Here is a 24,424-nt window from a genome sequence, read left to right as displayed (position 1 = left end):
CAAGACTTAATGACAAACTGTGAAACATTCCAGACAAAGCAATAACATTTCCATAGTCAAGAAGCATTTCTAATAATAATAATGTTGATAATAATAATAATGCATCAGTTTTATATAGCGCTTTTCTGGACACTCAAAGATGCTTTACGGAGCTTTATTTCATTCATTCCATTTTCGGTGGTGATAAACTACTATTGTAGCCACAGCTGCCCTGGGCCAGATTGACAGAAGCGCAGCTGCCAGTCTGCGCCATCGGTCCCTCCAACCACCACCATCACTCACGCACACACCACTTTCATACTGGGCAATGTTGGTGAAGTGCCTTGCCTAAGGACACGATGATAGTTTTTATGACTGGCGCCCCACTGTGGCACCTGATTCTGAGATTCTGATTCTGAGATCTGACAGGATAAGGCTTTAACAAGCTGCTATGGCCATTTGATAGGCTCTCTACTAGAAATGTTACACAATGCACCTGTTATTACGTTGTCTAGAATTTTGACATTAAACTAGTTTATCTTGCATTTATTCCATTATAGTTCATCAAAAAACATGCATGGTTACTGTGAAGAGTGCCGCATGTCCACAGATCTGACCTGCTGTATCCATGGATCCTTCTTCAGAGAAGTTACACTGTGCGTCTTTACGGGAACGACACACAAACTGGACAGCCACATTGAAAGTTGAAATGTTTATATTTGAATTTCTGGACATGTCCCTTAACACTGGACACTCTCGCTTGGTCTTTGATTCCCCTGTAGACCCAAATAGTTTTCTTAACCTTCTTCAGCCCAGAGGGATTACCCTGGTGAAGATCCCATACAAGGACCACAGCTTCAGCTCTGTGCGCTGGTGTTTGAGAATTCCCCTCCAAACATCACTGGCATAGTTTGGGGCACTGCCAGAGTCCAGCACTGCAACTCGTCACATAAACCCACAAAACAATGAAATGAAATGTGCTTGTAAAATACGACTAAAAGCACTGTGTATTTAACTGAAATGAAAGCAGAGTTGAACGAAACAGAATTAAAACAGAACTGAGCCAACCCACAAACATTCGAACCCAAAGTCCACTAGCTCAGTCGCAACCACGTCTGAACAATAATAATGAATCAAGACAAAAAATGCACTGTGTAACTTTTCTGGGGCAGGGTCTGTAACCTGCTTGTGTCCATGGGGATGGTGAAGACTAGCCTGATTCATCAGCTGGTTTCACTTTGTAGAAACCGTCTAGGTATTAGGATTCGTTCGCTTGTCGGTAGGTGGGTCCTTTTTTTATTTAACCAATCGCTACTATTTGGTCGTGACGTATGTAATGCACCGCTAACGGGGTAACTGGTATCTTAAGCTTTTCCCAAATCCTGTAAGAAGAAGGAAAATAATGTCTTTCCCCTTGATAAAATTCACCAAACATTCTCTTTGTTCCAGCTTTAAATCCTCGATCTCAGGAATTGTTGCCAACACAGAATGTATGGCTCTTCACTGATTGGCTGGTGCCCAAACTCGCACTTTTGGGTTTTTTGCAAACCGTCTAGTCTAGTGTATTCTGATTCCTGACCTAGTCGCTGGTAGAGAAATGAAATTGAGTGGAGGCACTAGGTGACGCCAGCCTGGCTAGGTGAATACTCCACAGTTAAGGCTTCTTCTTCATCTTCTTCATCTTCTTCTTCGTCATCTTCTTACTCTTCTTCCTGTTCTTATTTGTCTTTGTCTTTGTCTTCTTCGTCTTTGTCTTCTTCTTCTTATTATTATTATTATCTATTATGGTTGTGCAAAAATATTGAAATATATATACATGTCATATTTTTCCATGTGATGATATTTGATGAATGATACAGTTTCACGTGACCTGCTATATTGATATATCATATTATATATCTTATATATAGTATTTTTTATATATTTTACTAAATTATTTTGTTGCACCACTATAGTTTTGCTTCTTGTTCAGAGGAAGGAAACTCATTTATGCAACACATTTGGAATTTTCACTCTTGGGATGAGTAAAATGTTTGTGTTTCTTATTGACTTTACACAAGAAGTGATTTAACAAAAAGTTAGTATCACAGCCATGATATAGCCATTATTTTTTACTGAACCATATCGAATCAGTTTGAAATATATTTTATTTAATCATATCGAATCAAAAGCTCACTGTTTTGAGCTTTTGATTCGGTATGATTCTTACATATCTTATCGTGGCCTGTGTATCGGGAACTTCTTGATACTCAGTCGTATTCTCTATGTAGACAAGCCACCAGGCCAAGTACATGAGATACATTTATTTCACTATGCACGTGTTTCTATTGTTTTTTTTTTTTAATACCTTTAAAAAGCTGCATTCAGATTGTGAGTGGGATTGTCTCTCTATAAATCTGACCTGTAACTGCTTGTCTACATGAAGTTTAATGTGAAATAAATTGACGCCCCACCAGAAAGTACATAACGTACTTTTAAACAGATCACAAACACAAATACATCAGGATTCAAATGATTACTAGAAGTGCAATCTCCAAATCAAATTAAACTGCATACACCAGTTTAACCCGTGATACCATTTCAAAACCGCAGCAACAATGAGCTTCTTGTTGCCGTACAAGTTCTTCTCGAATCGCTGCGTGGAGTCTTGGACCGTGCCACAGAAAATTATACACATCTGAACGCTTCATTATAATCAGTTAACTGGAGCGTTTAACTGGCGATCGTCTGCTGAGGAGGAAATTAGCCCCTTGTCAAACGGCCATTTACAGCCCGTGTTACTGCTCTGTGGGGGTCCAGTGTGCTTTTGCTAACTGAAATTCAGATCTGATGGAAAATAATACAACTATTTTCCTTTTACCTACCAAAGGCAAGTATGAGTAAGGTGTTTTTGTTGATCAATTAATTCTTTGAAACAGTTTGTCTATATTCTCCAAGACACTGAAAGGTTACTGGTTCAGTCTCTGGCACTGTATGTTGCTGTCGTGCCCATAAGCAAGCACTTCTTCCACTTTTATGAATGTGTTGTGTGACTGTGTGATTGGAGATGATTTAGACTAAACCTGTTATGATAACATATTTGGAAACATGATATATTGCAACAGGGATATACTGCGATAAACGATAATATGGAAACTACTTTATGCCACTGACGCAAAGCAGGATAATCACAGTAAACACATTTTTTTAGAGACAGCATCATTAAAAGTGTCATACAGCTCAAATCTTATGGTATTACATCAAAACGCCTAAAATCTATAGTCAGGCTGGCGCCACCTAGTGCCTCCACTCAATTTCATTTCTCTCCAGCGACTAGGTCAGGAATCGGAATACACTGGACGGTTTGTAAGAACCCTGGAAGTTGTAGACCACACACAGGCCAATCAGTGAAGAGCTGTGAAGCCATGACATCAAACTGAAGTGCCTGTCTGGGTCCCTTTTGTGGTACAGCACAACAGTAAACAAAGCAGTCAAGATGGATGTATTTATTATTTTATTTTTTTTTGAGACAGGGACAGTGCACAGTTTTTACATTAACCTTACCAGGAGAGATGCTTGTTTAGACAGTACACAGCCAGTATTAAGCCCCTAGTTGTATACATAGGATTCAGAAGTTAACAAACCTGGTAGACGAGTCCCTCACTTTGTAGGAAAATTGTTGATTAGAATTTATGATATACAAATTTCATGTCAAGTCAATTTTTCAAAATGTTTTTCACAAAGATTATACATTTTTTTTCAATACTCTTTAGATAAAGTGACATAATAAACTTTCTTTAAAACTGTGTAAAGTAAAAAGTATAGCTATTTTCAGTTTAAATAGTGTCTTAAAGGTGCAGTGTGTAACTTTTCTGGTGGAGCATCAAATGTATTTTTGAGCTATAAATCCACCTGTAATTGAATAAATACAAAGTACAGCTGCTTAATGTTATACTGTGGAACATTTAAAGCAGAGCAATGACAACAGGAAACACGAAGTTGACGACACACCCAACCAAAAACTGACATAGCGCACCTTTAAAGTACATATACTGATGAATAATTACATCTTTATTTAGTATTACATGGCGCTGTTGAAAAGTGTTTGCCCAGGTGTAGTCTGATTTAAACTTTAATAGGTTCCTCTTATTCAAAAACATGTTTCAGCCTAATTAATTTATGCTAATCCATTAATGGAAAAGGGCTGTATCTCAGTTCTGCTGTCTTTTGCAATTCACTTTTATCATTAGAGCAGAGCTGCCAAGGGTGCTTTTATGGGACAAACTTCTTGACCCAGAGTAGTTCAGCCATTTTAGATTTTTTTTAATAGTCCTGATTTAAGTGTGTAATGTTTTGTTCTAATTCTGGTTAAATTTGGAACAGTTCAGGCATAGTTTAGCCCTGGTTTAGTCCTAACATGGTTTAGTCCTGTTTTAGTCCTAACTTGGTTTAGTCCTAACTTGGTTTAGCCCTAGTTTAGTTCTGGTTTAGTCCTAACTTAGTTTTGTCCTGTCTTAGCCCTAACTTGGTTTAGTCTTGAATTAGTCCTGATTTGGTTTAGTCCTGGTTTAGCCCTTGTTTAGTCCTGGATTAGTTTTAACTTGGTTTAGCCCTGGTTTAGTCCTGGATTAGTCCTAACTTGGTTTAGTCCTGGTTTAGTCCTAAACTGGTTTAGCCCTGGTTTACTCCTGATTTGGTTTAGTCCTGGTTTAGTCCTAACTTGGTTTAGCCTTGGTTTAGTCCTGGTTTAGTCCTAAATTGATTTAGCCCTGGTTTAGTCCTGGAATACTCCTGACTTGGTTTAGCCCTGGTTTAGTCCGGGTTTAGCCTGTGCTTTGTCCTGTGTGGTTTACCCTGCTCTCTGTATGTGACATCACCTTCCCAAACATTTGGGCTTGTACTCAGAGCCGTGCCCATATAAGGAGAGAGCACACTTCCCCATAACGGCAGTTGGGGCGATCCCTCTTGCTCCGTCCTCTCTGTGCTGTGTGACATTCTGCACAGTTTACCTTACAAGGCTCCAGACCTGTAGCAGCTCCTTTATGTTTATCTGACCCACGGCTGGACTCACCTTTCTCCCCCATTGACAGTTATGTGCAAATGAAACAAGCTCTGGGGTTAAGACTAAGTGCTTTGGACAGAGGAGCCCATTCAAAAAGGAGTGCTCCATCAAGTGTGTGGGAATAAGGGGAGATTTACAGAGCAGGCTGACGACACAGAGATCACAGATGGATCTTGGTGGATTAGTGTTATTTTAAGAAGTACAAGAACAGTATGTAGCCAACATTATTATGAATTATAAAACTGTTTGTTGGCCTATTATGCCTGGGAATAGAGTTACCTGTGTTAAAATTAGTTATTGTGGTGAGACTCAGGTTTAATGACTCAGGGAGAATATAAAATCTCCAAGGTGACATTTATTAGCAAAATATTTTTTTGGAAACAACTATATAGGAAGAGCTAGAGTTCAGACTATTCAATCTACATTGTATTTAGTTGTGAGCGGGGTTGGCGCTCCCACAGAACTGACTTGCAATTTGGCCTGGTGGCCTCTCCTAGTAAATGTAACTAGTAATAGTTACATTTAATGTCATACTGTCGAACATTTCAGGCAAAGCAATAACATCTATGTGGGGACAAGCAGGTGGCAGACCCTCCACCAGAAAATGTACGTGCTGCACCTTTAAAGGGCCTATATTACGCAATTTTTTTATCTGTTGTAAAATTTCCTCATCAAAAACATACCTGAAACATTCACACATTTAACACACCAACCCTGAATATTTAGGCGGAGTTCTTTTCTCAAACAGCAAACACTCTGTTCTACCTAGTGATGTCATCTGGTAAGTGATAAGGAAGTGCTCCACTGTATTTCAAAACTCTGTACACCTTCACTAGAATAATTAGGATAATTTCAGCCCTGGAATTGCCTAGCTTTACTGAGCACAAGTTAAAAGGTAGCTGTGATATCACAATGTGAAACAGAGCATTTTGAGCTCTGGCAATGTAGACAGACTAATAACAAAGTATTACTCAAACATGTGTGAATGAAACAAAACACTCTGGTGTGTGTGTGTGTGTTTTTTATGAAGTAACAGCATTATAGCATTAGCAACAACAAATGAACACAACACACTTTTGTAGGGTACCTCTTCTCTGCTCCAGTTCTTCAAACATTTGCCATTTGGATAAACAGGACAACATTGCAATCTATCTTGTAAAAGCTAAAGTAGCCTATTTTCAAGACAGTTTAATTTATTTTCTTGATTTTAGCTGCTAACTTTTACTTAATACTCTATGTTTTATTCTGAATGAAAGGGTTTGAGCTGTCAATTGAATTTGGGAGTGTCCCTCATTCATTATAGGCGCTTTGTTGTTATTGCGGGCTAATTATCGTCAGACGCTTTGGAGTGGTTGGATCAGTCAAGCCACGCACTCAACCTTGGATATAAAGCCTCCAAGGTGACAGCACAACCAACCAATCAGCGTCGAGGGGGCGGGACTTGCTTCGCGCAAGTCCAATCACAGCGCGGATCCAGTTATCGATTGAATTTGTCTGAACCAAAGTTTTTGCTTGTGTGGACCTGCCTCCTACTTACGCGCCTGCTTGCCTTAACTGCTGAGTAGCCCTGCCAGCGGAGAACTAGACAAATAGCGGAAGAAATACGAGGCATAGTTGGAAGGGCAAACGGAGCTAGAGTGAGCGAGTTAGTGAGAGAGGCAAGCCGGGGGTGGACTGTACGTTTCAGCCAGTCGGAGCGTCTTGAATGCGCGGAGGAGAGGCACTACACATTGGCTATAGGCTACAGCTGTAACATCACCTCGCCTGGACCCGGCACCACACATCCACAAACTCTTTTAACCCCGACTACAAGCTTTCCAAAACACAAAACTATGGATCCTTATGACGGAGAGACTGATTACATGCACCAGGAGGACGACTGGGACCGCGATATGCTCTTGGATCCTGCATGGGAGAAGCAGCAACGAAAGGTAAGCCCAAAACCACTATTAAGGTGCGGATGTGGCGTGTGTAGCTCGTCCTATACAGACATTTGTTTCACTACCAGGAAGTGATCCAATGTAACTTCCATAGCGATGGGTAGGATACGCTGCGTCTCCGAGCGTACAAACTATGTCCAGATGCTTGGAATGAGACGCAATCTAGATGACTTGGAGGCTATGGAAACAGGAAGTCATATTACTACTATAGAATAAAGGAGAGACTGGAATTTTTGGATGTGTAACCGTGCGTTATTGCGCATTACCGACCATTACTGCGCTAAAGGTTGTTATCAAACTTTTTCCACCGCTCGTGAAATCACCCCTTGGAGACACTTGCACACATCCTGTATGGCTTTATGAAACGTCCTGTAGCCGTAATTACGCGAGGCCCACCTCCCCATTATCTCTGCGGCAACGGGGCAACGCGAGGGAGGAGAGACGGGGGGCAGGAAGGCAATTAAAGCTACCCACCTTTCCCAAGCAACAGATGTCAGACATGCGCTTGAACGGACCCCGGCGGCCTGTCATATGGCTTCTTCTTATGATGGGACGAGGATTAGACCGGGTTTACTAAGGTCTGCGTGGGTAAAGACAAAGCACGAGCGGGGTGGACAGTTGTCTGTTACTAATTTGCACTGTTTAGGCGGCAAGTTTTGTGCGTCCTACCCTTGCAACATGTGGTTCTTGGCACGAGCTGAATGTGGCTGATTTTAAGAGCTGTCTGGGCAACCCCTAAGTTAGCCAGTGTCCTCCTATACAAGTTCTCATTGTAAATCGGTAGGCTTGACACCAGTGGTTCTAGGACTACGAGGTGGGCACTGTTCGTAGGTATAGCACTATGCAGGTATATTATCCATAGTATTCTGTAGTAATTAGAGTAATAGTCCTATTTTATGCCTGTTTTAGTTCCCTATACCCCTGGTTTAATCATGGTTAGTACCTGGTGGTTTAGGCTTGCTTTACTGCATACATTTTTTGACCAGAATTAGTCCTAGTCCTAGGTAGGCATAACTTAACCAGAAAAGTAGCTTAGTCTTGCTTTTTCTCATAATTTCATACAAGCATTTATAGACACACGTATTTCCAGTGATGCTGTCCACGTTACTTCTGTAGTTTGAAAAAAAAAAAAAAAAATAGGAGGGAAGAAAAAGTTGCAGTGGAATGTGAGTGAGCTCTGTGGTTAGGGCAGGGCTTGTATGGGAGCGAGCTTGCCCAAAAATGGTAATAATCAGCCCCTCTCATGTGCTGAGCTGCTGCCGCTGCTGGAAAAAGTTGATTCCCCCTCACAGTTTTCTGCCCAGCTCTGAAAAGCTCTAGTTTCCTGCATTATGTCATCGTCAGACTGCTACCGGGCCCAGTGCAAATAACAGGGAAACACGCTGATGGTATGCACGACTGCGGTCAGGTGTGGCTGGCGTGCTTACTCTGCACTGGTCAGCTACACCAGAGAGAAAGTCCAGAGGTTGGGGCAGCATCACCATTCAGAAATATAATGAGGATGAGGAGCGGTGTTTGGTATCTGTGAAATGTGTATTCATCTTTTTTTTTTTTTATTGTAATCCTAGGTTGGCATTGTGAGGGACTAAACTGAAACCTGTTCCAGTAACTATGGATCTATACTGCATTTAGGTACAGCCTGGATGATGTCAGCTTTATGACATAGAGACCCATACCTGTCTGCCCTTTGCTTGTCTCTATGGAAATATTATTATTATACCTGGAGTGTCCCACAAAATTAAACTATATTTTGCATATACTTTGAAAGTTACATTGTGCACCTTTCATTTTGGATTAGAGCGGGTTCTGGACATTTATTTATAGGTTGATCATATATATATTTCTAGATAACACAAAATAAATAATAGTCTAAGTATAATAATAATCTTATACTTAAGAGTTTTGATCTTTGCTTCATTCATAGATAGTCCCAATTAGTGTTGGCAACAGGCCTGGTTTTTTATCCACAAAAGATGATACTTTCTTGATGATACCTGGTGTGACAATTTTTAGAAAGCCTTCTACTCACCTGCTTTGTTTCTCTTTATGGATCCATCATCAGTGATAATGGCCCAGATCTCACCCAGATCTTAGCCCCAACCCACAAACTCCCTCTGGGCTGAGCTTCAAGTCCTGCAGCCCGCTCCACGCCCATTACCTCCAGAGCTTAAAGAGATCATCAGATAAACCTTGGGCTTTTATGTGGCTCCCCATTGAGAAAAACTATTAGTAACTGATCATTACACAGTTACACTAATGTTTTTGGACTAATGAATCTTTGTCTTAGAGGATAAGCTGGTTCTGCTATGAATTTTGGATCAGACATACAAAGCCATATGGACAATGTCTGGGGCTCATCCTGGAAGATGTTTGATTTTTTTAGCAGTATAAGTTGGTTATGTATCAATGGACTTCTGAATGATGAAAAAGGAAGAGCGTTGCCAGAGTAATTAACAACTTAAAACAAAATATTATGGTGAAAAATCCCCAAAATGCAAACTTAAACACTTTTAGCAGAATTGTAAAATATTGCTTTACCTAAATTGATCCAAGAGTAGCTTATTAACTGATGTGTCAGCGTCCAAAATCCAGGCTCCAGAGTCAGCTTATCTGAGGTAACAGAGCTAAGTGGAATCAGTTCGGACTTTGGGACCTGACTTTACTTTTTAAAAATTTGACGCATATAAGTTTGACTCTATTAAGTCAATAAAAACTACATATAATGTTTTTTACGCTCCTTGCAATGTTGTTACGAGTCTCCTGTTTTAGTAGAGAATCACTTAAGAATACAAAATATGCCAAATAATGATCTAGTGCTATTTGCAGGTGGACTGAGGTCATTATTGATTTTGCTGTTTACAAAAATAGAGGGCTTAACACTTGCCAGATAAGAATACCATTACGTAACATTCAAAAGTACAAACTTGTCCTATTCAGACTTATTGAAGGTAAAGTGTCCTTTGTCTACCAATGCATTCTCGTCATATTGTCTTTCATATTTACAGTGATAAACATCTCCGTCCAAACAACGTGCTCCACTTTTCTGTGGTATGAAATAACATTTCCCTCTGGTAGTGCTCATGTTTCAGGAACTGGGGCTCAGTGTAGTCTGCAGGCTATGGATTTATTTGCTTCTGAAGATCTCTGTCTGCCTAAAGCAAAACAACAAAACCAGCTACAATCTTTAACTGCAGTACAAGTTACGCTTTATATTTCTAAAACGTGTAAATAAAATGAGCCTGGATCTGGACCAAGCTAGGGTTGTCAAAAGAATCCTTCCCCAGACACTAATCAGTACAGAAACTTGTGTAGAAGCTAGATACTCATTTGAAAAACTGAAATAATCACATAAATAGGACTAACCGAGACATTTCCAGTATAGTTTTTGAATATCTTTATCTGAAAGACCACATGGTAATACAAACTAAACCTCTCATTGTGTGTTTGATGTCATATTATGTATTTAAATAATCCTTTTTAATTGTGGTATTGAAATCAGTAATGGGCATTGAGCCTTTTAATTCAGACTGAAATCCAGTTTGAAGTTTGTAAGTGGAGAACCCAAAATTAAACAGGTCTTAATTGGAGTAAACAAGCCCAAGTACGTTGGTGGATACACAAATTCAAAATCAAACCAAGACTATGAAGCAAACCACAAATGTTTGAAACCACAGCGCTATTTGACGCAGGTGAGGCCGATCCACCATAGCCTTTTGTAAGAGGCATTTAGTAATCTGCGTTCATAGCATGTCTGGGAGTGTATGAAATATTTGCAATCCAACGCAAGCCCGGACGTGACCGTGTGGTGTAGAAGACAAGTTTGTGACGTCCTATCTCACCATCTTTACGCCTATAAAAAAACCCAGGTGTTTTCGGGGCTAACGGTTAAGGAAAACTATTGAAAATATGTCATTACTACAACATTTAAATTCAAATACCATACCAGTTACAAAGACAGAATGATGTGCTGTCCCTATAAGCTCTATATTAACATGGTTTAGGGTTAAAAAGTAAATATTTGCCACTTTAAACAAGAATTGAAGCTCTACCTTTATTTTAATGTTAATCTTGTTCATTTTATTGGATGTATTGTCTTTATTTTTGTACTTATTTTGTTTTTATTATAACTTGTGAACACTTTGGTCTGTGAAAAGCACTATATAAATAAAATGTACTTGAAAGTTTTTAAAATGCAAGTTAAAAGTTGAAGCTTAAAATACAGCTTTCTTTTAACTGTCTATGGGCCCAAAGCTGTACTTCAGAAAGTATATTTTTATAGGAAGAACTGAGAAAATTATTATTAGAAGAAACTTGATGGGGCAGATCTTGTAATTTAGCATGTGTAACCTGTGCACATACCCTTACACTTCACTGATCAAGAACACATAAATGTTTTTCCAAGTAATTAAGGTGGAGTTACTTTAGGTGATGACTCCTTCTATTCATCAATTGTCCAACACCATATAAGGGCATAAGCTGAAGCACCTTGGTCTGTGTACCTCCCACTTCCTGTGTCCCACACCCCAAAGCTCTGAGCTATAGTCCCATCCCTTCCCTCCCTCCCTTCATCACCACCATCATCATCTTCCTCAGTACACACCCACATTCCCCTGGGTCGACTCTGCTCTTCGGCTCACAGATAAGGACACACAGGTGAAATCCAGGACAGCAAACGCACACACACAGTCCCTCCCTGTAAATATGATTCATTAAGTCAATAGTGGTGCTTTTCATGTCGCAGTACAGGTGACTTTGGGGCTATCAGGCTTATTTGTAGGAGCGACTTTGACCTGTCAGTAGTTTAGTTTAGTTTTTTTAAGAGATCAGGATGTTCGATTGCAATGTTTATGACTATTAAGACTGCATATGCGTTATCACAAAAATTCACACCCAGATACAAATCAGTACTAAAGCAATTAACAATGCAGGTATATAAAACACACACACGCACAAATAAGACAACATTTGAGATTTCCTGATTGTTTTTGTAATGATATTGGTCTATATAAAGAACACATGATTTTGTGTCGACATTAACATTCTGTCGTAAAAATGGTTTATGGATTATAATTGTGGCATCAGTATTGAGTATCATCGTCCTTACTGAAATGTAATTCTGTCTATTCGGTGTCTGGTTTGCTCACAAAGCTACATATATTGCACCAGTTTGTTGAAAATAAACCTGGATTCAATTTTTTTATACAATATTCTCTGTCTGGTGGGTTGGCTGACATCTCTGACATGTTGCAGCAAAATAGAAAATACAAAAATGTGTTGCAGTAATGTCATAAAGCAGCCGTGATGCAAGGGTGTGGGGAAGGAAGTGAAATTCTTGGAAACCATCCTGTATGTAACATGTGAAAAGCACGCAACTAAAAACTCAGGTAGTTCATTTAAAGGTACACCACATAACATAACTTTTTAGACACATATCTCCATTAGATAAGTACCTGAAAAGTTATGCCGTGTACCTTTAAGTTTTCTCCTTTCCTGTTTTTGGTTTGTCTTGTGCAATAACAATATGAATTACTTCTTCAGTTCAGATATGGGACAGGAAATAAGCACTGAGTAAACCTGTCTACAACACTGTCAATTAAGTACACTCCCTTCTGTCGCCAGCACATTTTTACCTGACACTATTTCACGAAAGCGCTTACAATTACAAATACACATTGATAATAGATTAGTCTGGAAGCAGTGACTCTTTGCAGCTGTGTTTTCAAGGGTCTGACCGTTAAAATATTCAGGAAACTGAGTCAACACTAAAAAGCACTGAGTAACGCTTCACTTAAACCAATATAACATTTCCTGGCTTTGCAGTGGGTTGCACAATATAACACAGCTATACCACACAATGCAGCACAATGGAGTCAGCTTTTGGGCCATTGAACCACTGTCTGTCTACCTCAACGTTTACTTCCTGTCATCACATTCTTCCCATGATGCACCTCACGTAGCAGTAAACACTCTCTCTTCCTGCTGTCATGGTAACACATTCTGAAGTGTGATTTATTGCTGAAATAAATATAAACGATAAATCTCAATATTGAAACAAATTTATGACACTGACACAAAAGCCCAAAAGCAGATTTAAACCGCAAAAAACCCCCAAAAAACATTAGTTACAATAAATAAACAGCACAATGAAATACTTTAATCCAATCCACTTTCAATCCACCACCATTTCTGTAGCACATTTCTTAAACAAAACTGCTTTCAAAGTTCTGCTCATAGAAAAAAAAAAAAATCATTAGAAGTAATGAGTCATAGAAGTTAGTTATTCAACCTTTTACGACTTAACTCTTATCCTATAGCTTTAAAGTAATCAAAAATGTTCCATGGAAGTTAGTAATTCAACCTTTTATTAATTGAATCTCATCGTATCGCTAAAAATTAACCCACATTTTTCTATTTTTCTATTTAATTCAACCTTTTACAGCTTCAGTCTTATCATGTAAACAAAAAATAACCAAAAATGTCCCATAGAAGTTAGTAATTCAACCTTTTATGACTTGGATCTTATCATACAGCTAAAAAATAACCAAAAATTTCCCATAGAAGTGAGTAGTTGAACCTTTTATGGCTTAAGTCATATCACGTAAACAAAAAATTACCAAAAACGTCCCAGTTGTGAAAAGAAAAATTACACATGAATAAATATTGACCTCCAAAAATATAGTTCTGGCTTTCACATATTAAAGTTGTTATAGTAATTATGGTGACAGGCTTCCCCCCCACCTCCCCCCTCTCTTACACCAAAGTGTTATATGCTGAACTATCTTTGTACTACATAAACCATCATAGTGCGTCACCTTTTGTCTAAACTGTGGGACTTGGTCATGATGAGGTTGCACATGCAGTTAGCTCCTGTCAGCACTAGTCAGTCCCTGTTATAAAATAGTAGATTTCATGAGAAGGGTTGCATCATGGAAATTTCAAGTTACTGTTTTGGTTTAGCATCAGTTGAACCTGAACATAATGGGATATTGAAAACTGTTGGACAATGCAGTGTTTAAGATGACGCCACAAGATTATATTCAGATTATATTCAGAATTATATTTTGTAGGTGTGGTACTTGTGGTATTGTGAAATTGTGGACAAAAACGGTTATTATACAGTATTAAGTCTTGGGTTTTGCTGTTTAAAATACAATGGAGCCAGTCAATAGAAGAACTGCCACCTATTTACCATCTGCATGACTGACATAATCAAATCTGAAAACAACATATGTATTGATAAGTAAGCAGTAGAGGTGTAACGGTATCCAAGTCTCATGATATGATATCGTCACATATGAACCATGGTACGATATTTATTGTGATATCAAAACTGTTAATTTGCTACTTTTTCCTTTTAAAATGCCTTGACAAGACTTAATCCAAAGAATTAAGACTTAAAAGTGCTTAGAATTGTTATTTCTTCATGTAGTCTACACTGAAATGGAGCAAAGGATCATGGTGTATGTAGTTCCCTCTGTCTTTTTTTTTTTTAGCCATTGCTCGACGATAACTCTTAATTTAAGCAAAGAGACTTGTAATTCAATATATTGTGATTGTCCACGATATTATTGTGAGAACTTTGCCGATGCAATATCACAATATTTCAGTTATTGTTACATCCCTAGTAAGTAGTCATTAAAATATACCTTCTAGTTTGACAATGATGTTTAATTTGAAAATCCAAGTTGCTTTTTTTCTTATTTGACTTTTCCATATACAGGACCAATCCATTCAGTTTCCCAGTATAAGGATTTATCAAAAAACTTTACACAGCCATTAAATTATATTGGACATCATGTAAAGGTATTGAAAGACCAAGATGTGGCCTGCTTCTTATTGCTTCTTAATGGCAATTTCTGTGCCATTAGGATTTGTCAGTTAGTTCACATCACTATCCACTATTTGGAACGTAAAACTTATTTGCTTGTTTACCGTGACTTTGTAAATGAAGGAATGTATTCTGAAGTTTAAGAGCAGATTCTTAGTTGTTTTCCTGCACACTATGGGAACACTGTGGCTTCCTGAGTGCTGTGATGTTTTTTGGCGCAGAGCTGGGGGTCTCTGAAGCACAGACTGTGAACTGCTGCAGCTTTAATGTGGTGGTTCTGGGGCAGAGACTGTCAAACAACAAACCCAGCTCTCCTTATCCTCTTTGTGCATAAGAGCAGAGTGATGAGGTGTGACAGCAGCGGATCAGGTGACACCAGTGAAACTAACTGTCCTGCTGTTGGGACCAGAGCTATTGTTAAACATGGTAGATCTAGTAGAAAAAGTAGATAAGTATGTGTGAGTATTAGTAATGTTGTTTGAGGGAAGTTAGACTAATGATCATATAATTGAGAAGATGAAAATACACTCCAAAGGTACACTTTTAAAAGTAACTGTCTGTAGATCTTCCAAATATGTCAATGTATGTGTTAATTTCATGTAGGCCATATTTTATAAAAGTGTACATTAGGGATGTAACAATAACCAAAATATCAAGATATCGTTTCATCAGAAGTCTCACAATAATATCTTGGACTGTCACAATATATTGAATTACAAGTTCCTTTGCTTAAATGCATGTTTTATTGTTGCAACGGCTTATCAACATAGGGAACTACATATCCCATGATTCATTTCAGTGCAAACAGCATGAAGAAATATGTTTTTTACTTGAATTCTTCACACCAAAATTTTGTCATGGTATTTTAAAAGCAAAAAAGTGTCCCATCCACAATTATATCAGCCTCTCCAAAATATCACAATAAATATTGTACCGTGAGATGCATATTATGATAATATCGTATCGAGAGAGTTGGATATCGTTACACCGCTAATATACATTTGTCAAGATAGAGGCATTATCCATTGAAGGTGTGTTTTTTCTTATAATCAATCATCTGTAGGTTTTCTAAATATTCTGGTCACAGATATACCAAAAAAAAGAAAGATGTCAATTGTATTCAGGCAAACTTTCAACTAGGGCTGAGCAATTTGTAATTTGTTTATTGGGGTAGCTAATGCTTGATCTTATATTAGGTCATCGATAAGCAAACCCATGCAAATCCAAATAGAGTCATTATATTATCATGCAGCCAGACAGTTGTCCATAGGTCTTCCAAATAATCATAAATATGCCAGTCCTATACACATTTTCACTTATAGCGTGTCTGTCTGGCCTTGGTTATATTTTACCCAGCAAAATGTATTAAACATGATATTATCTAAGATCTATGCAGTACAAGCTACAAGTAAGGAATTCTCAGTATGCCAAGTTGTTAAGTCTATGAAAATGTGTGTGTGTTTTTATCATAAACAGCCAAATAATCACCAATCCACTATCACTCTGGCCTTCAGAAGTCACACTGGAACCAATGAGACAGATTTTTCCCTCAAACTTTTATGCAGTTCACGTTGTAATAATCAGCGATGACATTTTTAACATTCAACTCTGACTGGATGGGGCTGTATTACCATGAGACTCTTGAATCAGGCTTGAGTTGGATTTTGGCCACTTAACTTTCAGTAGGAATTGTGTTGGTCATGTTTAAAAGACATTTCCTTTGTGGTTTTAAACTAGTATCACTAACCTATAAAAAAACTAAAATAGTCTGCTGCAGTTAAAGCTACCATTTGACGTACATTTTGGTTGCAGACATTGTGGTTGTGGTAATAAGAGATTGCTGTGACCTATAGTACTAATATATTTGGTTGGTAGTATCTGTAGTAGTTAACCTTTAAGGGGCTGTTTTACTACCTGAGCAGGAAAAACTGCAGTACTCTTAACAGGATAATTGGATATTTAAACTTTAAACATGCGCAGTGATGTCAGACTCATAAAACATGTAAAAAGCTCAACCCACAACTCTCCACTTTCCAACTGCTACCTGAAAATTCACCAAAGCCATTAGCAGCTTGTTCAAATTTAACTCTACAATCTGTTTATACAATCTATTTCATTTATTGAGAAATTTATCATAATGACATTAATAGCACAAAATTGGAGTAGTTTGAAAATGTCTTGATTTATATCAGAACTAGTATAAAATAACATAGTATTAAAATGGAAACTACTTTTATTTTGTGTTGGACATAACATTTTATGAGCTAAAGAAACTGATTTTTATTATCATCATCGTATCTAGGCCTGACACATTTTGAACAAGATATATCGCTACTAGGGATGTAACAATAACCGAAATATCGTGATACTGTATCGTCAAAGTTCTCACACTAATAGTGGGGACCATCACAATATATCGAATTACAAATCTCTTTGCTTAAATTAAGAGTTATGGTGCAGCAATAGCTCAAAAAAAGACAGCGGGAACTACATAGACCATGATCCTCTGCTCTATTTCAGTGTACACTACATGAAGAAATAACAGTTCTAAGCACTTTTAAGTCTTGTCAAGGCATTTTAAGAGGAAGAAGTAGCATATTAACCATTTTAGATATTTAGCCTTCACAAAATATCGCAGCAAATATTGTACCGTGAGATGTATATCGTGAAAATATCGTACCGAGAGATTTGGATATTGTTACATCTCCCCACCATATCGTGAGCTTTCCCACGATATCACAATAAATATTGTACCGTGAGGATTATACCATGACGATATCGTATCGTGAGACTTGGATATCTTTACACCCCTAATCACTACTGAGAAGTATTTCAGTAAACATATATTGAAACTATTTTATTTCACTACTGAAAACAGGATAATCCCAGTAAACAGTTTTTAAATATACTGTATCATAAAAAGGCCTGTGCTGCAACAAATAAATAACAGAATTAACCAATGATTAGCCATAGAAGTTAATTATTCAGCCCTCTACAGCTGAAATCTTACCTTATTACATAAAAATAGCAAAAATCTTGCACTACTGAAAATAATTTGTACTCACAATACGTATTGAGCTCCAAAATATTTGGTATATATAGTCAGTTTAGTAATTATTTTGATAGGCCTAATGGTATCGAAATCTGTATTGAGTATCAAGCCTTTCTCTGCAAAATACAGAACTAAATAACTGTAAAATCTACAGTGGAAGCCAATACATGTGGTTTTATTTTATTCAAATTAGATTTTGTTAGTGAATGTTATTAAAATAAATATTTGAATAGACTTAACCATGAATCAGGCCTCTTTGATGGTTCAACTGGTCTGTATATTGCAATAAAACAATTCCCAGCTTATCTCAGGATCCTCAATTCACTCTTCCCTCCATCAAACTCATTCTTGTTTTGACTCATTTCATCCATATTTGTCCATGTTCAGACCTCCTCACCTCCCGTCCACAGCATGTGGCGTTTCAGAATCTGCTGTTTGGAAAGTCAAATGTGCCCAATTACCTCTGCCTTATCTGAGCCGCTGAAATGTGGGGCCTCTATTCAAATTCCTCTGGTGCTTATTTTCTCAGGCTGTGGTTCTGTATTTAGATGGAGCAAACAGGATTCAGGCCTGGGCTCTACTTTGTTATAGGTCATTTAAACAGACTGAAGGCCAGAGATTGTGAAACAGATACGACCGTCCCACTTGGGTTCTGCTGCATTTGGAGTTTTATCATTTACTGTTTGACTGAGACTTTGGGTAAACTATGACTTTTGGAGATTATACAACAACGTTTCACAATGTTTGACCCAAAGTTTGAATTTGTAGGTTGTGGTGAGTTATTCAGTGGTGGTTTTCTTTTTAGCGTGAAAAAAGCCACACGCACACACGCACACACACACACACACACACACACACACACACACCCACACACACACGGTAGCATTCTTCATTCTCATGACAAAGAATAAGGTAACTGTCCCATTTTAGCAAATCTCATGCACTATGTGCCCAGATAGAATGGTAATAATAATGCAAACAACTGAAAAAATATGGAAGATAATTTGTTTCATTAGATTTAGAATTTAAGTTGCTAACTACAGTGTACATTTTCAGAGTGTTAAAAATGTCAGCTTTTAAATATTCAGCACAAATATTTTCAAACTGTCAAATTCAACTGTCAAAATTCAGAGTGTAATATTCGCAGAGAAAAAAATTCACAGCAAAGCTCCAAGATGTCAAGGCCAAAGCAATCTATCCAAAGTGATCCGATCTAATTTGGTAACCAAGCAGGAAATGGTGCAGTGAAGCGATCTGATTGGTCAGAATTCGCCTTACCTAAACCTCCTCTCTTTGATTTCTTAAATGTAAAACCCCCATAGATGAGAACAGCCAATAGGAAACAGCCTCTGTCGTCCTCACTCACATGATTGATTGCTTTTTTCTTGGCATCTTGGATTTTTTTGTGAAATTTTTCACTTCGAATTTTACACCCTGAATTTTAACTTTTGAATTTGAGGGCTTGAAAATGTATGTGGTGAAATTTTTATTTTGAATTTGAAACATATTGAAAAAGTATATTAAATTTCAGCATCTAAAATTCAGAATAAAAATAATAAAACATATTTTTTCAGATTTAAAACATTCAAAGTGAGTATTTAAAAATCAAAATCTGAAAGAACAAATTATCTTCCATACAAACAACCAAAAAAGCAGTGGATGATTAATTATGTGCATTGATACTCTGCAGTGGCATCATGCTGGGTGTGTTGCACATATATCCCTATTGGCATATTTCTTGACAGTTACCATGTAGACACAATGCACACATTAGCAAAAACTGCCAAAAAGGATTTAATATATTCTGAAAACTCAATTCATGGATTTAAACACATTTTCATAAGCCTGTCATCAATGCAAGCGTTCATGGTCCTGTTTAGGAGTTTGACTTTCAACAAAAAAAGATGAGGGTGAAAAACTGCGAGGAGGTTTAACGTGTGAGACACTTGCTTAAGTACACAAATCATCTTATCGAGTCAGCTCTTTCTGGTCAGACTGTGTTAAAGCAAAGCTCTTAAAGTCTAATTTTAACAGCACTTCAGACACAGCGGTGCTTTCATTTAGCTTCACACCCTCAGGAAGTGTTGATGACAGCTGCAAAGTATCAATACATGGCTAAGTATTTCAACTATTCTTCATGCATTTCCCTTAACATTTGCCAAGTTATTATGTCTGCACACCGTGTTATTGTTTGGCGTCTCCAGAAATACTGCTTTTTGGACTCCCCTTTCTCCATGGGATTTGAGGTCAAGGTGCATTTCCTGTTCAGACAAGAATGAAAAAAAGTCCCAAAACTGCCTCTCACGGCTGGGCCCTGTCTGGACTCGCTCTATGTATTTACGGTCACATGTCTCCAATAGGGTTTAAAGGCAGATCCGTCTAAAAGCAGGAATTCTCCAGCACCATTTTTCCACTAATGCTATTAATCAAACCACATGGGTCTTTGAGAACATGCACAGCCCCTTTGAAGCCAGTAGTTACCGTGGCGTGTTAGCCTGCACTCAACAGCAGCTGCAGTGCGTAGAAAGCTAAAGTGAAAGCAGGCTTGTGTAACAGATACTCAGGTAAAAGACATAGAAGAGAGCAGTGGGAGGGGCTTATAGGGGTCAGGAGGAGAGGAGGAGGGTGGTCCATAGAAACTGGACAGGACAGGGGTGTCCTTTGTCATTGTCAATAATTCATCATCAGTCACTGTTTGAAGATCTCAGATGACACGAAATGTGTTGATTGAGAAACATGTAAGAAAGAACAAAATGATGCTGACTGAAATTGCACCCACTTTGTAGTGTTTCTGGAGGAAGGTCCAGTCCCCCGCTTCTCTCCATAGATATACAGTGTATTATTGCTTTCCCTGGAAAGTTCCACAGTATGACATTAAATGTATCTTGCATTTCTTCAATTACAGGTATTGTACTATTGAAAAAAAAACAAAAAAACACAGAATCTCAACAGACACAGAAAACTGCCTTCTGTTGTCATATGCCTGTCACCATGGAGATTAGGGGTGTGCAACAATATTGAAATATTGATATATCATATCACCTAATGTGATGATACAGTATCAATATCATGAGTTGGTGTATCGATATATCGCCAAGAATATTTTTTGGTATATTTTACTCAATTATTTTGTTGCAGAGCTACAGTTTTGTTGCTTGTTCAGAGGAAGAAAACTCATTCATGCGACACATTTGACATTTTCATTTTAATTTTTTTTTGTGGATTAAAATGTTTGTGTTTCATATGAACTTTGCACAAGAAGTAGTTTAACAAAGACTTTTAGTATCACGGCCATGATTTAGCCTTTATTTTTCTTGAACCATATCGAATCGTTTTGAAATATATCGTATTGAATTGTATCGAATCAAACGTTCACTGTATTGAGACATCGTATCGTATTGTGGCCTATGTATCGAGATATGTATCGTATCGGCTACTTCTTAATGATACCCAGCCCAGAAAAGTTACACTATGTCTCTTTAAAATACGGGATGAAAGATGTATGATTAAAATATGGCTTAGTCCAAAAGTAAAAACTATATCTATAATATAAATAAACTGTGGCAGAAGCAGTGGTCTTTGACTCTTGCCTCAAGTTTTATTTAAAACACTGAGGTCAAATGGGCTTGAGTTGCCAATAAATTACAGCACTAGAACGCCCTACAGGAACTTAACATTGCAGTTCTAGTCTTTCAAACTCAGTGCCAACTTATTTCACCCAACAAAAGTTTAATGGTTCAAGAAGTTATAACAAAACTTAGAATACTTTAGACATTGCCTAAAGATATGAGTTTTTGAGTTTCTGACATTTCTCCAACTTTCTCCAGCTTGAAGACTCTAACCAAGTTCCTCCCTCACGCCATCTGAGTTACATAACAGCAGTGTAACCTAATACAAAATGAATCTGTGTCTGCCCATCCATCAAAACTTCACAGGAGACTCATTGTAAAGTATATGTGTTGTCCTGAATCATATCTGTTTATCACCGTCTTTGCGTCATTGTGGCTAAACAACGCTGTTATCAGGAAGCTCTCACAGGGAGGTGGTGGTCTGTTGTTTAATCAGAGCCTTGTAAAGAGACACTGCGGGATGTTTCTGGTGGTTGATTTACACTGGGGGTAATTAGCAGTAATTCAGGTGGAGGGATTGGGCAGTAGGTGGTCCTTGGTGCTGCTGTTGCTATGGGGCAAATACAAGTGTCATTTAGTCCCCCTTTTTAGGAAATAACAATACTTACAGCAGAACATTTCCAAAAAATTTCCAGTGCTAAGCAAATGAGTTAAGGCAATACTGAAAATCCAGAATAAAACAACAAAAAAACAACCTAAAGCTGCATGATTTTGACAACACAGAAGTAGGAAGCAGGTATTTACATCTGCCTAAATCATCTCTAGTTCTCACAAACCCAAACCCTGAGAACTAACACTCTTATCCACATGCATACAATTTTTGGTTGCTGTGTTTTTTTTGTTTTTTTTTTAGCCAGTGAAGTGAAACTGGGATGAACTGTCCAACCACAGCCAATCAGAGTGCTGCTTTCAGCTTTTGATGTTTTATTTTAGTAGTAGTAGTAGTAGTAGTAGTTTTGAAGATAGATCAAGTTATATAAAAATGTGCCACATACATCCTTACTGGTCATTGGAACATTTATGGTTCGTGGCTGCAGCACTTTTTTAAAGGTCCTATATTATGCAAAGTTGACTCATGTGATCTTTAAGCCATCGTATAATGTTGTGGCCTCCTCAAAAACATACCTGGAGTTGTATTTTGTTTCATTCATGCATGTTTGAGTACATCTCCAAAGCTCAAAATGCTCTGTTCCACCTTGTTATGTCATGAAGCAGTAGTTTTCTGGTTAACAGCTCCTTTTAACTTTAGTTCAGTAGAAATTGGCAATTCCAGTGCTGAAATTATCTAAATGATTCTAGAGAAGGAGTATGGTGTTTAAAAACACAGTGGCATTTCCTCTATTATAAAATGGCATCATGAGGTAGAACAGAGTTTTCCATCTGAGAGAAGAACTCAACCTAAATATGTAGGATTTCAGGGTTAAACATGTGACATGTGAAAACACAATTGAGATCAGATCAGAAAAATGTGTGTAACTATTCTAAAGACTGGTGGATTAAATGAGGCACACAAAAGGTCCAAAAATTATCAGGATTTATTAATAACAAAAATGTGCAGATTGCTGAGAGCTGGGTTGGAGGCAGTGGTGAGAGTCCAAGGTGGCAGAGTGCAAAAACAGGGTCTGAGGAAAAACAAGAAAAAGGCAAACAAAGAACTGGGGAACAGGCAAAAGCTCAAAAGATAAAAACTAGAGCCAAAAGTTGTACCACGTAGGTTAAACTGTTGATCTGGCGAGGTGTGGATGCTTGAATCTGCCTTTAATACTGCAGAGGTCCGAATGAGCGAATGAGCTGTAGGTGAGTGGTGGGTGGAACCAGAGGTGAGGGTGGTGCCAGATTCTCCGCCCAGCTTCAGACACACAAGACACAAAGGGGAAGACAGAACAAGGGGAAAAAAAACAGGAATCTTGACAATAACATGGGCCCTTTAAGGAGTGTAAAAATAACAATGACATTGCCCAGTGTGTTGATAACTGATGTGGCTTATAGAGGCAAAATAGATTAAGAAGATGCATTCAGTAATTATGAAAAGCATTAAATTTCATTATGGGCCAAATATATGATACAGAAATAGCCCGTTTGTTAGCCCTGGTATCTGTGATGGAGCCGCTCTAGTCCCTGTGGAGTGTAGACTGTGATGATTTGTGGTATAAATCTCCATTAGTCAGGATTATGAAGTCCTTGGGCAGAGTCAGATCAGGGGCGATGAGTCCTGTTGCCCCCCTGTGCCCATCTAAAGTGGGACAAGTATCGATTGGCTCAGTTTCAATCAGCAACTGCTATTGATCGGACCACCCAGAGTCCACTGCTACTGCCAGAGAGAGGCCTGTGATGTTTGCATTACAGCTACAGCACACTTTCAGTGAGTTTAGTCAGTGAACGGGTGGGTGTTAAGTCCAAATTGCAATCTGATCTGTCTGTCTATTTTTCTTAGTCTTTTTCCAAGTCAGTGATGGGCAAGATTTAGTGTGGCCTTACAGAAGAACCAGATGTCTTTAATGAGTTTTTATTTCAATTTAAAGCTAAATGTGCAAAAATGTATGCCTTTCTAGTTCTGGTTTAGTCCTGGTTTAGTCCTGGTTTAGTCCTGGTGTAGTCCTGGTTTTATTCCTGGTTTTATCCTGGTATAGTCCTGGTTAAATCCCTGGTGTAGTCACTATTTTTATGTGTTGTGTGAATGACAATATATGAATAGTTTAAATTGAATAGTCACAGTATCATAGAATAAGTAGTTGCTCTTCAGACTTCCTTCCCATACAAAAAGGCTTCTTCATTTTGATTGTTTAATTTTGTCAGTTATTCCCTGTTAATCGTGTTACATAATACTGTTTGTACTAGGCATATGTTTGTGCTGTTGTGGATCTCCTTACAAACTCTGTAACAGACACCTCCCTTTTTAACCACACCTTCATCCCCACTCCACTCACCAAGAACTTTACTCTGTTTACTAGTGAT

At 38.1% G+C, this 24,424-nt stretch overlaps 1 protein-coding gene across 3 annotated transcripts in view; it reads left to right on the top strand.

Annotated features, from left to right (window-relative positions):
• Positions 1-6,543: 6,543 nt before the first annotated feature.
• Positions 6,544-24,424, top strand: part of actn1 (actinin, alpha 1) — a 73,562-nt gene continuing 55,681 nt past the window's right edge. For 2 of the 3 annotated variants that reach the window (XM_020921945.2, XM_055154355.1), the window contains exon 1: positions 6,544-6,951. In XM_020921945.2, coding sequence (XP_020777604.1) covers positions 6,853-6,951 — 99 coding nt within the window. In that variant the 5' untranslated portion in view covers positions 6,544-6,852. The remainder of the gene's footprint in view (positions 6,952-24,424) is intronic. The other variant, XM_020921944.2, reaches the window with a different exon arrangement.

This window comes from Boleophthalmus pectinirostris, unplaced genomic scaffold, assembly GCF_026225935.1.
Source record: "Boleophthalmus pectinirostris isolate CB_2022bp ecotype Guang Dong unplaced genomic scaffold, ASM2622593v1 HiC_scaffold_10, whole genome shotgun sequence".
Taxonomy (NCBI): domain Eukaryota; kingdom Metazoa; phylum Chordata; class Actinopteri; order Gobiiformes; family Gobiidae; genus Boleophthalmus; species Boleophthalmus pectinirostris.
Note: the sequence above shows the minus strand (reverse complement) of the source record. Positions and strands in the feature narration are given on the sequence as shown.